This window comes from Salvelinus sp. IW2-2015, linkage group LG8 (genome assembly GCF_002910315.2).
Source record: "Salvelinus sp. IW2-2015 linkage group LG8, ASM291031v2, whole genome shotgun sequence".
Classification (NCBI taxonomy): Eukaryota; Metazoa; Chordata; class Actinopteri; order Salmoniformes; family Salmonidae; genus Salvelinus; species Salvelinus sp. IW2-2015.
In genome coordinates, this window is record NC_036848.1 from 17,469,010 (window position 1) to 17,481,547 (window position 12,538).

Here is a 12,538-nt window from a genome sequence, read left to right on the forward strand (position 1 = left end):
TTTCAAAATGTTGTTAATCATAGTCCATTCATGACTAATTTCTGCTATTGGAGACATTTGCTCCTCTGAACCAACTCCCAGTTAATAAGTCCACTACACGAAGGGTGCACTCGCTTGTGTTTCAAGAGCATGAACATAAGCCCAAGATAAGTCAGATGTTTTAATGAAGTTTGACTTTCAGGCATTGAGACCTTAAATATGAGCCTCTCGTAAGGTATGCAGAGGTTATAACTCTTCCACAAAATTGACCAGCTAAACTAATACTTTCCTATGCTGTTTGTTGTTGGACTGTGTTCTCTCGGCATTTTGGGCATTTCTCCAACACTCATTGGCTAAAAACTGGCTGGAACGAGACAGGAAGCGTGCAACACATTCTAAGCATGTGGAATGTACCTCTTTTTTACTGTGGAAATAGTGTTGTGTTTCCAGAAGTGTGAAGACATTTTGACTGAATTTGTGACATTTCTGGATGTTCCGATGAGAAGGCCACTAATGGGTCATTTAGCGTGGGACGCAGATTGACAGTCATGCTGACAGCGAAAGTGAGCGTGTGGCAGAGACACTGAGATGCTGGCCAACATCCTCTCTCAGAGTGTGGAGAAATGCTCTCATAACCAGTGTGTTATGAACCCATACACTCAACGATAATAAAGACCTCAGTCTGAATTTGTCCTCCATCAGACACACCTGACCACTGTAAGTTTGTTTACTGAGATGACACAGCGATTATAACACAAGATGGGTAAAATAGGTTTTACATTCATGTCTCCTTTTAATAGGCAAATGCCACTACAGTCATGGATTGTGCCGATCCATGACTAGTGCTGTACCTCTCTCGCACCCTGGGCTCCCAAGTGGCGCAGTGGTCTGAGGTACTGCATCTCAGTACTTGAGGTGTCACTACAGACACATTGGTTCGATTCCAAGCTGTATCACAACCGTCTGTGATTGGGAGTCCCATAGGGCAGAGCACAACTGGCCCAGTGTCGTCCGGGTTTGGACGGTGTAGGCCGTCATTGTAAATACAAATGTGTTCTTAACTGACTTGCCTAGTTAAATAAAGGTTCAACTTTTTTATTTTTTTTATTAAAAAAAAAATTCTCCTTTCTGTATCCCCTCTAGACCCCTGTGTCCGCATTTCAAAATACCTATGATGACATTCATAGTGGTACCCTGTTACATGGTGACCATAGTTGTCCGTCTCTCCCTGTCAGGTGACAGATGGACGATGTTGTGTTGGGAGGATGAAAGAGGGGCATTATGGGACGTGGAAGATTAGTCAACCAATTGGTCAGGGTCACCCAGGGGTTATGGTCATCCATTACAGGTCTCCGTTTGAAATGGTGAAGAAGAGGGGAACTCAAAGGAACAAACAGTGGGAAGGTTGTCGACCGCTCACACATTCCTCCCCCTAAAAAACAACACAGCGAGAGAAGCACTGAAGATGCTAGTGTGGATTTTTTTTCATCCTGTGCAACATTTTTTTGCCTCTGTTTTCACGTGAGGTTGTCCATTTCGCATGAATATATCAAATGYTCAATAGCAAAGGGCCCAGTCTCCGATGATCAGAGTGGATCATACCATGGAGAGTAAARTATATCTTAATGTGGTAGACCAGTCATCATGACCATTGACCAAGACCACACTGCCATCTACTGAATCAGGAGATCTCTCACTATGGAGAGAGAATGCAGCCATCACAATAACACAATCCCACAGTGTGCTTTAGATTTTGAATGCGAATGTGTTAGTCGTTACAACCCTCTAGCAAGAAAGATATGACAAGAACACATATCAAAATACAAATCTATCCAAATACAAATCGATATATCTTCAAGGCCCTGACAATCCACTAAACAAACCCAACTGTGAATCAATCAAACGACAACGTGAAGTTTAGTCAGCAAGCCTGCTGGCTTACGATCAACCAAGACAASTAAAAAGGGGTGTGACTGTTTGTAAACAGGGCCTGTTGCCTTCTCCTCTCAACATGGTCAGGGAAAAAGACAGTCCCAGAGCTGTGCCCTTTGGTGCACTTACGTCGAGAGAGGGTACATCAATCTTTCCCTAATTCCTTCAAGTGTGAAAGGGCCCTTGTGATGACAGCCAGAGGGGATGCTGGGCCAGAGGTACCTATTGTAGCCAGGGGAGGAGAAAAGGAGGCTAGGAGGAGAGGAGGGCTACAGACCCGTGGCCACACCACAATGGCCCAGCCCCGGCCCTGCTGGGGCCCTGACAGCCGACCAGATGGCGGCAGCATTAGCCCAACAAAGGCAATCTAATTAGGGGGACAATGGAGGCCAAGCGGGGAGGGGGGCGGTGGTCTGCTGACGGCCGCCACGATGGAGAGATGGCGAGCGAACGACAGAGCCAGGCAGGCTGCCTGAGACCCCAAGGAGTCAATACACCTCCCTCCCCTCCCTCCCTCACATGTACACATCTCCTTCATGGGCCCCACCCCTCCTCCTGGCAGTAATATAGGGGGCTATGACTTTATTACCCCTCATTAACACAAATTAGACCACTTGAGCCCCCTGAATGGAGATGACAAATTGAATTAAGCGTTTGGAAACAAGTCAATCCCCACCCCTGGCCAGCCTGCGACCATATTGCCTTAACATTCATGGGGGAAGCCATAAAAATCCCACTGCTGCCTGCTATTATTTGGGGCTTCTATGAGAAGCTGTGAATGGTTAAATTCCTTTGGAACTGATCTGCATACTCGCTGAGTTATGCTTGGTGTGTTAAGTGAGGATTAATACTGAGTGTAGCAGATGGTTTGGTCTTAAAATACTTTTGTGCCATTGTTGTGTTTTTGATGGTTTGCTGAAGGGGTTTTCCTGTTTTGAGGGAAATATCTAATATCCTGCAAAATATGAAAAAATGATAAATAAAATGATATCAACTATAGACTTAGGTGAAAAGGTCTAAAAACAAATGTTCATCCTAAGGGGTATTACACAAATAAAGAAAGCACAAGTCTGTGATCAGCAATAAACATCAAAYGGTTGACATTTTGAATTTCACCAGACTATTTGGTGCACAAATGTTTGATTGCATTTCGTAGTTTTTTTTAACCACAGCCTTTTTATGGAAATGATATTTAACCAACCACTAATTAAAATGTAGTACAGTAAGTCTGCAAGCCTTTAAGTCTTCTAGCCACAGTAGTATCCGTCCAAGCATGGAGCTCATTTTGTTTCACATCTACTGTAATTGAGAGGTTGTTTATATAGCACTTCCTACGTCTGTACTGCGTAATAGTGCGTGGGGGAGATCTGGCTGAACTCCACTATCTCTGTTTGCCTTGCTAGACTTACCAACGGACAATGTTATCATTGGCCATTGACAACCCTTGTCCTGCTGTGATTGCATAATCACAATTTTGTCCCCCCAAAAAACAACATTACACCTAATTTACACATGTAATGTAACTACTTATCATCCTCTTGAAAACTGCACACACATACAACGGGTGATTGCGAAATTACAATCGGTTGTTATAGGTCATAAGTTAACATGAGCCAAGGGCTATGTGTACCTAATGGGGCACACCTGTACTGTTTTAGCCAGTTGATTGTACAGCTAGCGGCAGGCTTCTGATTAGTRGGAACGAATAAACTATTCTCTTTCAGTGCAGCATTGACTTCACAGCCAGGTCAATGTGGAGGAGCTCTGTACAAGTGAAGTGCGCTGTGTCGCTTGCAATGACTACTATTATATAATAGCTCCATCTAGTGTTTAAAAATGTACTTACATCTATGGGGGGCTTTGAGTTTTTCATTCACACACGCACACAGGCGCTCACGCACGCACACAAACATGCACGCACGCACGCCSACACAGACACAGATATAACAGCTTGAGTCTTTGTGAAGTCATGTTCAATAGAATAGAGCAACAGATGGATCTACTATCATTGCTGCACCGTGGTCCCAAAAAATATCTATTCCACATATCCTAAACTATGCCAAGTTTGTCTCATTCACTCATTTAAAGCAACAGCAATATACTAAGTRAGGACTTTGAAACAAAGCATCTTGTTTTCTTGTGTATGTAAAGTGTGCCCTTTCATTGATAATGCAAACACCTTGAACAGTTTTTACAGGAAATACTAGCTATGTACTGTAGTTGATGTTTACCATAAAATAATTACACGGTGTWAATCCGACAGCCGCAGTCTCTATGCGCCAAGTACAAATGTCTCGCCTTTCATAACCGAAAATGTAACTATTCATTAATGATTTGCTTATATTTTATKTGTCATTTGAGTGAATTGGAAACAAACAACGTACCCCTGCACATCGACTCGGGACTGGTACCCCGTGTATATAGCCAAGTTATCATTTTTCATTGTGTATTTATACCTCGTGTTACTATTTTTCTTTTATTTCAAYTGTTTTATCTCTGCATTGTTGGGAAGGCCCTGTAAGTAAGCATTTCACTGTTGTTTACGAAGCATGTGACAAATAAAAAAATCGATTTGATTTATAGCTTCAAAATATGTCTCAAATGRTCATGTCGATTTCATAGACTGTCAAACCTGGCATGTATAGCTCCACCTATAAATGAGAGCAGCTACATTTCCCAATGATGTAACTTCTGTTCCAAATCAAGTCGGGGCTACCATTGGGCTGAAACCCAGAGTCCAGTGTAGCTTAATTATTCATTGTCATCAAAAAATGCATTTTTCCAGGCTTGTATAAGACTGGCACCTTGTGGATCTAAATTACACTACAGTAGGTCTACTCCTATTTTCAATCATCTAATGGTGATGGTTATCAAGCAACAGCAGGTGGTGCTAAAGTACAAGCAATTGTATTATACTGACATACACACTGAATAACCCCAAAATGCATGGCACACAACATGGAAATTACAGCTGTTTACTGAAGGAAACCTCAGTCAGTCAGTCAGTCAGTCAGTCAGTCAGTCAGTCAGTCAGTCAGTCAGTCAGTCAGTGTCTGTCTCTCTCTTCTCTCTCTTCTCTCTCTCTCTCTCTCTCTCTCTCTCTCTCTCTCTCTCTCTCTCTCTCTCTCTCTCTCTCTCTCTCTCTCTCTCTCCTCTCTCTCTCTCTCTCTCTCTTCTCTCTTCTTCTCTCTCTCTCCCTCTCTCTCTCTCTGTGTTTGTGCGTGTGTGCGTTTGTTATGTGCTTGTAGATGTACGTCATCTATCACCCTGTAGGGGGCACTATTGAAACCCATTTCATCCTTGGCCATTCAGCCTCACATCTTAATGAAAACCCTCCCACGGACTGTACATCCAGGCCTGCTATCCACCTGGAAGTAGTACAAAAGCACAGTTGTGCAGGAAGCTTCTGCAATTTCCTCCCGCTTGCGTCACAAACGCATTACTGTGCATCTCACCCAAACCACAACCTCATGGGAGCTCTATAAAGCTCTGGAATTTTCCCACTGCCAAAACACACATAGGCTTTAATTAGGAGCCTACCGAATGTATTTCAACTTTTATCGTATAAGGTAAGGGTTAGGATATTGGGAGTAAAATAATATTTTGCAGCAACACCGACTGTATAATTGCACATATCACAATGCACACTTGACAACTGACATCAAAGAACAATATGTCAGTTCTTAAATCGAACCAAACCTATAGAAAGCCAATGATGTAGTATACTGTGTAGTGCTACATGGTCCCTTCATGTGGTTAACCGATGCTTCCCTGCTTGGCTAAACTAGCTCCCATAGGAACTCCCATAGGAACACACATCATGACAGTAGCACTTCCATTGTAGCACAAGTCATGTATTTTCTGTAACAGTACATTCACAGGTCCAATCACAATCCATGAAAATAAATAAAGAGAGTCACAACATGATCTATATTGAAACTCCCAGTAAGTTATTGGCTAAAGCACCAACGTTTCGGCGACCCTGAAGAAGGCACAGTGATGTCGAAACGTTGGTGTTTTACCTAGTAAATTACTGGGAGTTTATACAGTGCCTTCGTAAAGTATTCAGGCTCCTTGACTTTTTCCACATTTTGTCACGTTACAGGCTTATTATAAAATGGATTACATTTTTCAAAATCCTCAGCAATCTACACACTATATCCCATAATGACAGAGCGAAAACAGGTTTTTAGAAATGTTTGCAAATTTCTTAAAAATAAAAAACAGAAATACCTTATTTACATAAGTATTCAGACCATTTGTATGAGACTCAAAATGTAGCTCAGGTGCTTCCTGTTTCCATTGATGATCCTTGAGATGTTTCCACGACTTGATTGGAGTCTACCTGTGTYAAATTCAATTGATAGGACACGATTTGGAAAGGCACACACCTGTCTATATATCGTCCCACAGTTGACAGTGCATGTCAGAGCAAAAACCAAGCCATGAGGTTGAAAGAATTGTCCGTAGGGCTTCGAGACAGGATTGTGTCGAGGCACAGATCTGGGGAAGGGTACCAAAAAATGTCTGCAGCACTGAAGGTCCCTAAGAACACAGTGGCCTCCATCATTCTTAAATGGAAAAAGTTTGGAACCACCAAGACTCTTCCTAGAGCTGGCCGCCCGGCCAAACTGAGCAATCGGGGGAGAAGGGCCTTGGTCAGGGAGGTGGTAGCATTATGCTGTGGGGATGTTTTTCAGCGGCAGGGACTGGGAGACTAGTCAGGATTGAGGGAAAGATGAACGGAGCAAAGTACAAAGAGATCCTTGATGAAAACCTGCTCCAGAACACTCAGGATCTCAGACTGGGGTGAAGGTTCACCTTCCAACTGGACAACGACCCTAAGCACACAGCCAAGACCAAGCAGGAGTGGCTTCGGGACAAGTTTCTGAACGTCCTTGAGTAGCCCAGCCAGAGCCCGGACTTTAACCCGATCAAACATCTCTGGAGAGACCTGAAAATAGCTGTACAGCGACACTCCCCATCCAATCTGACAGAGCTTGAGAGGATCTGTAGAGARGAATTGGAGAATCTCCCCAAATACAGGTCTGCTAAGCTTGTAGCATCATACCCAAGAAGATGCAAGGCTTTTATCACTGCCAAAAGTACTTTAACAAAGTACTGAGTATTTACATTTTTAATACATTTGCAAAAAATTCTAAAAACCTGTTTTTGCTTTGTCATTATGTGGTATTGTGTGTAGATTGAAAAGGAAATAAACCAATTGAATCCATTTTAAAATAAGGCTGTAACTTAACAAAATGTGGAAAAAGYCATTGGGTCTGAATACTTTCCGAATGCACTGTATATATAGAGTGCGCGACTCTCTTTATTTATTCGTATGGCTTACAATTTATTCTCCGTTAGTCGGCACCTCCAAACTACATCATTGTCTCTGGGTGGGTGCTCCTCCAGCTATGGCTTTTTATTAGACCCAATCTCAATCTTTAACGAGACTACCCCCCAGCTATCCACTCCTCTGCATTATTGAATGAGAAAGAAAATAAGAATTTAGCCAAAAGGCATTGGCTATTACAGTAAGAAAGTAACAACCTCAGACCAATTGTAATGAATGTTGTCCTTCTGGTTGAATGCTAATCTGTCTTTCTGCAATGAGTTAGTGTATGCACTGAATTCATCTTCCAACAGGACTACTCTGTAACATGGGCCAAAGTATATAAACGACCTTGTTGCTACAGCCTGCCAAGGTTTCATTTTACTGGCACAGGGATAGTGTGCTTGCTGAAAGTCGTTGCATCAAGTTGTTGTACTCTCCCCAAATGAGAAAATAGGTATGAGAAAGAGGGATGGCTACAGGTAGCCTATTTGAGGCACACCCAGGTATGAAGGGTGCATGAAGGGGCTTGAGATTTGAAGCATGGGCGCGCTTTGTAAATTGCATTATGTACATAAATGATATGGGAAAGAGCGCTAAAGTGCCAGTAATTCAACAAATATGGGTTTGATAATAGACAACGAACTCAGCAAACTTCAATCTTAAACTATGACCAATTGAATGTGTCTAGTAAAAAGTCCTTCATTTACGAATGATGTGTAATACGGACATGCTAGAATCTTACACCACCAAATGCCAACTTACTGTAGTGGAAGACGTCACAGCAATACACTTCTACATGGGGATACACTTCTACATGGGATACATTCTATAATACACTTCTACATGGGGATACATTCTATAATACACTTCTACATGGGGATACATTCTATAATACACTTCTACATGGGATACATTCTATATAACTTCTACATGGGGATACATTCTATAATACACTTCTACATGGGGATACATTCTACCCTAATACACTTCTACATTTGGGATACATATTACAATTCATTCCTGTTAGTCTATCGGAGCAACAGCTGAGTTGATACGCGCCAGCACTCTGTAATAGACATTTTCGATCCATGTTTATTCAGCATTGTACAATAGAGGTCAGGGCTTCAAAAGTAGTGTCCAGAGAGTTGCAGGTTCTCCTTTTCCATGGGCTGATAGAAATCACCAGCTAGTTAGTGAATGGCCTCTACTGACTGGGACCACGCCCATAAAGCAGACCTATAATAGAAGTGCAAATTTATGGTAATAAGAAGCATCATTTGTTTACTGTTTAACTCATTAACTTAACACATAAAGCTATAATCCATAGAATCCATCCTCATACTATGTACAAAGACTATTATCTGCATGTATAGGTTTACAGTATGCTATTAACAGGCAACCATTTCCCATCATAAAATCTGTAGATATGCATCTCATAAATGGTGGAACTAACTAGATTACTCAAATCCTGTTTGCAGCACAGCTAATGGGGTGGGGTGGCAGGGGAATAGGGCCTGTTATGGCGGCCATGTTTGTCTGAAATGATACCCGCAGGCTTTTTCCCCACCACTGTTCTCCGAGAGAGATAAATCCCTGTTGCACTTAGTATTCATCCATTTTTAATGCGGGGCCCATCTGGAAAATGAGAGGGAGGAGGAGAGGAGAGGGAGAGAGGGAAGAGAGGGCTGAGAGGTGTGGATGGCTGTGCTCAAGGCTTCACAACAGTCCCCAAGTGCTACTGTAATGTCTGCCTTCTGAATTCCCCTTTTCTCAAAAGGGGTCCAGAAGTTATGGGCTGCTGGCTCCTGCCATTCCAGAAATAGAAGGTGGAGAGGCTAGGGAGGGGGCAGTTATTCATAGTCTTCAGTGCAAACATGATCCGTGTTGAATGGGGAGGCACACAGGCTTGGACATTCCAGAGTGGGCAGCCTTCATAAACAACAGGCAAGTGCTTTGAAACACGCGTGGGGCTTTGTTTGTCCAGCTGAGATTGGCTCTCAAGCAGAGAGACTTTGACTTCTAGAGCCGAGGAAGATAGCTCCCCCCATCTGTTGAAGTATGGACTTTAAAGTTGTGTGGGCTGAAACAATGACAGATAGGGCCAAGAATGATATGTGCAATCTTTAATGGTATTTTCAAGCCTACATTGAATATCTAGCAATAGCAATCGCATACTGTTTATGTAAACTGGTGAATGAGGTATGTCTATCAAGTTGATCAATAAAATCAAGGCATGAGCTAAAATATTTGATGAGATGTTTATTTCTCTAATTAATTCATATCATTTATTCTGCACAGGCAGCATACATGGAAATTGTGGTAAAATAAAAATAACAAAGTTCAACAGTGTTAATTTTCTAATTTCATTTAATCAGAAACCTTATATTAAAAGTGGCAAATTGTCAATGGTTTTCAATAGATTCCATTCTCTTGCACACACCCTCAAGAATGTAACATTGAACAATTAAATTTAAAAAGTACGGATATCACTATGCACAGACCMTCACCTTTTTGGCGAAGAATGCTTGAAGCTTATTGGAAATTCACTTTTGTCATGTTTGAATGCAGGAAAAAAAATACAATTATGTTATACAAAGATCAAAAATACTATTAAAAACCCTTATTATAAATGGCAGCACTATATTAATAAACTGCTGTTGACATTTTACATGTAAGTACAAAATCCTGTTGAGGTAGAACCCTCTGAAGTCACTTRAAATGTTAAAATGCTGAATAAACGTCACTCAACTTTATATACAATACTCTCTTCCTCACTTCACTTCATTAAAATTGTATAATCCTTTGGTAAACATAACTGTCAGAAATGTGTAGTCCTGCAACTGACAACTTTCCATCGTACATTCACAATAGTTTTGCATGTTTTTGGATTGATTCAGGGAAATAATGCAAAAAGGGGCTAATACATTGGTTTTTAGAAAAGCTTGTTTAATAACATTCATTTGCGCTATCCAACTGTTTTCTCAAAGTGAATTGTCCTCCTGACTCTACTATTGCAGAGCACTCCTTGAATCYCCAGTGCAGTCCTCTGTTGAAGACTTTTTGGGGGTAGACCAAAAAAACAACATGCCATTGTTGATTAAAAAAAAGACTGCATGAAAGAGATACCTACAAGCAATTATWTCCAGTGTGTTACCCTCTCTTGGTAATGTAAACATCAAGGGTATCTCTTATTTGGGTAATGATTATTCATAAGCCTGGGTGATGAAACCAACTGCTGTGTGACATGGGGGATGAAAGTCATTTGGCTTGGCTATTATTGACTATGAAGTTACACAGAAAATACCAGCCCATAACAGAGACTTCATTGTCTTGTTTTTTTCATGCAACAGATATTAAATCAGAGCAAGTTTAAAACTGTGTTGTGGAGTAGCAGACAGAGGAGTGGGCCTCAAAGTGCCATACCTTGTTTTACAGACATCTTGAATGGACATTGCTTTCATTCATGAACATTCTTAGCTTGTTTAATAGCATACACAACTTTGGTTTTCAAAGACAAAAGAAATAGCTAGTAGGCTAAGCTTACAGTAAAACTTACTGGCAACATGACAATCACACCCTCACGCCCTGCTAAATCCATGTTCCCCGCAAAACACTCAGCATTTATTCACACATTGTGATTATGAATATAGGTAAATTTCAATGAACACTCAAATAGCTACACACTATCAGAAAATAAATTCAATGTATAACGAATAAAATAATCTATGTGAATAAAGCAACTATAAAAATATAAGAGATTTTGGAAAAAGAATAACATCGGTATATTTTTTTTGTTTACGAAATCATGTAGCCTTAGCAGTTAGGACTGGGATATGCTATAGCCGCAATCGAAACAGTCATCTGAAAATTGTTCAGTGCAATTCRATTTAGTTTCTTTGCTCGTGTAAAAATCTATCTCTAGAATATTTTCATTCGTTTACCACCCACTGCCCTCCCTCCCTTTAATGGTCGCTGGGCTGGTTGATCTTTGGAGAGTGGACAGTACTTAATTGTGTGCGCATTATCACCATTGGCGCTACAAAGAGGGCATGTATAAGCGCGAAGAATGGGGCACACCACCCTCCCGTCCGGTGTCTTCAGAACGTGGGAGCCATACACCTCCTCCGGTGCACCATTATTCCTGCAGAAGACACAGATTTTGGGCTCCTGTTTATTCCTCGACGTTGGCTTGCGCATCTTCCTCTCCACTCCGAACAGGTCAAATCCTGCAAAGCTTCCCCCGAAGCCCAAGTCCCGGTCTTGTAGTGGGACACCACCGATTTGGTTTTGGAATGGGCTCAGAATTGAAAAGCGCTCCTTCAAGTCCAGGATGGAGGTAGGCAGGGGGCTCACAGATGGACAACAGCAGTCCAGGTGTCCGCCTTCACTACTGCCCGAGATTACGCACGCACATGCTGGGGAGTCATCCAAACCCAGAGTTGCTTTCAGGGACTCGGTGATGGAGTTCGGGCTTTCGGGCATCATGTGCTTGTTATTCTTCGTGACCAACGTCGACAGACCCAGATAGTCGTTCCAAAAATTAAATGTATAGTCATATGGGTTGCGCGCACTCAAATAGTTATGATTGAGAAAATCCATGATAGTTTCTCGTTTCTATGCACAAACACCAATATAATCCTCGAAATTTACTGCCAGAGTTCGTTTCCAGGGTGGTTGGTGAACTGTGGTCTGCTCCAGTGTTCTTGTGTTAAACGCTTGTACAACAGGCTTGCTGTTTATAAGGAGTCGGGGAAAGCTGAAAAGAGGGCGGGGCTCTCTTCTCAAAACAAGTTTATGATCAGGTTGAAGCGCAGTCTTTCTCTTCAAGGGTAGGTTTGGGAAGCGCGAAACAAATCCAATATGGTCCGAACTGGCAGAGGTTGGTTGGAAAACACCCTCATATCATRATCACACAGCAAAGCCTACACCGAAATATACTATTGATTTCACCGTTTTTGAAATGGTTGCATTACGCACCAGTCATCTCTGTTCAGAGCAGTGAACGCCAGTACACCCGTAGCTTTACAGTACGGAAGGATTTGGCTAAGCAGTCAACGCATCGTTCTCTGTTTGTCCCGGGCAGCACAGTATTAATAGYCTACATTGAGGATGGGGAGTTCATTTTGGGTGCGATGTCAAARCCTACTCAAATAGCTTGCATACACATGTTTGTGCGCATTTCTGGTGCACACTTGAACCCTTTCAAGACCATGCACGCACACAAGCCCTTTGTTCCTAGAGCACCCTCTCTACCACAGTGATACAACATTTCCCACCTGACACTTGTCA

General features: G+C 42.0%; 1 protein-coding gene across 1 annotated transcript; it reads right to left on the bottom strand.

Annotated features, from left to right (window-relative positions):
- Positions 1-9,493: 9,493 nt before the first annotated feature.
- LOC111967558 (nanos homolog 1-like) lies at positions 9,494-11,970 on the bottom strand. The gene has a single exon (XM_023992663.2). It carries the CDS (start codon positions 11,846-11,848, stop codon positions 11,168-11,170), a length of 681 nt encoding a protein of 226 aa, XP_023848431.1. The 5' UTR covers positions 11,849-11,970; the 3' UTR covers positions 9,494-11,167.
- Positions 11,971-12,538: the final 568 nt, after the last annotated feature.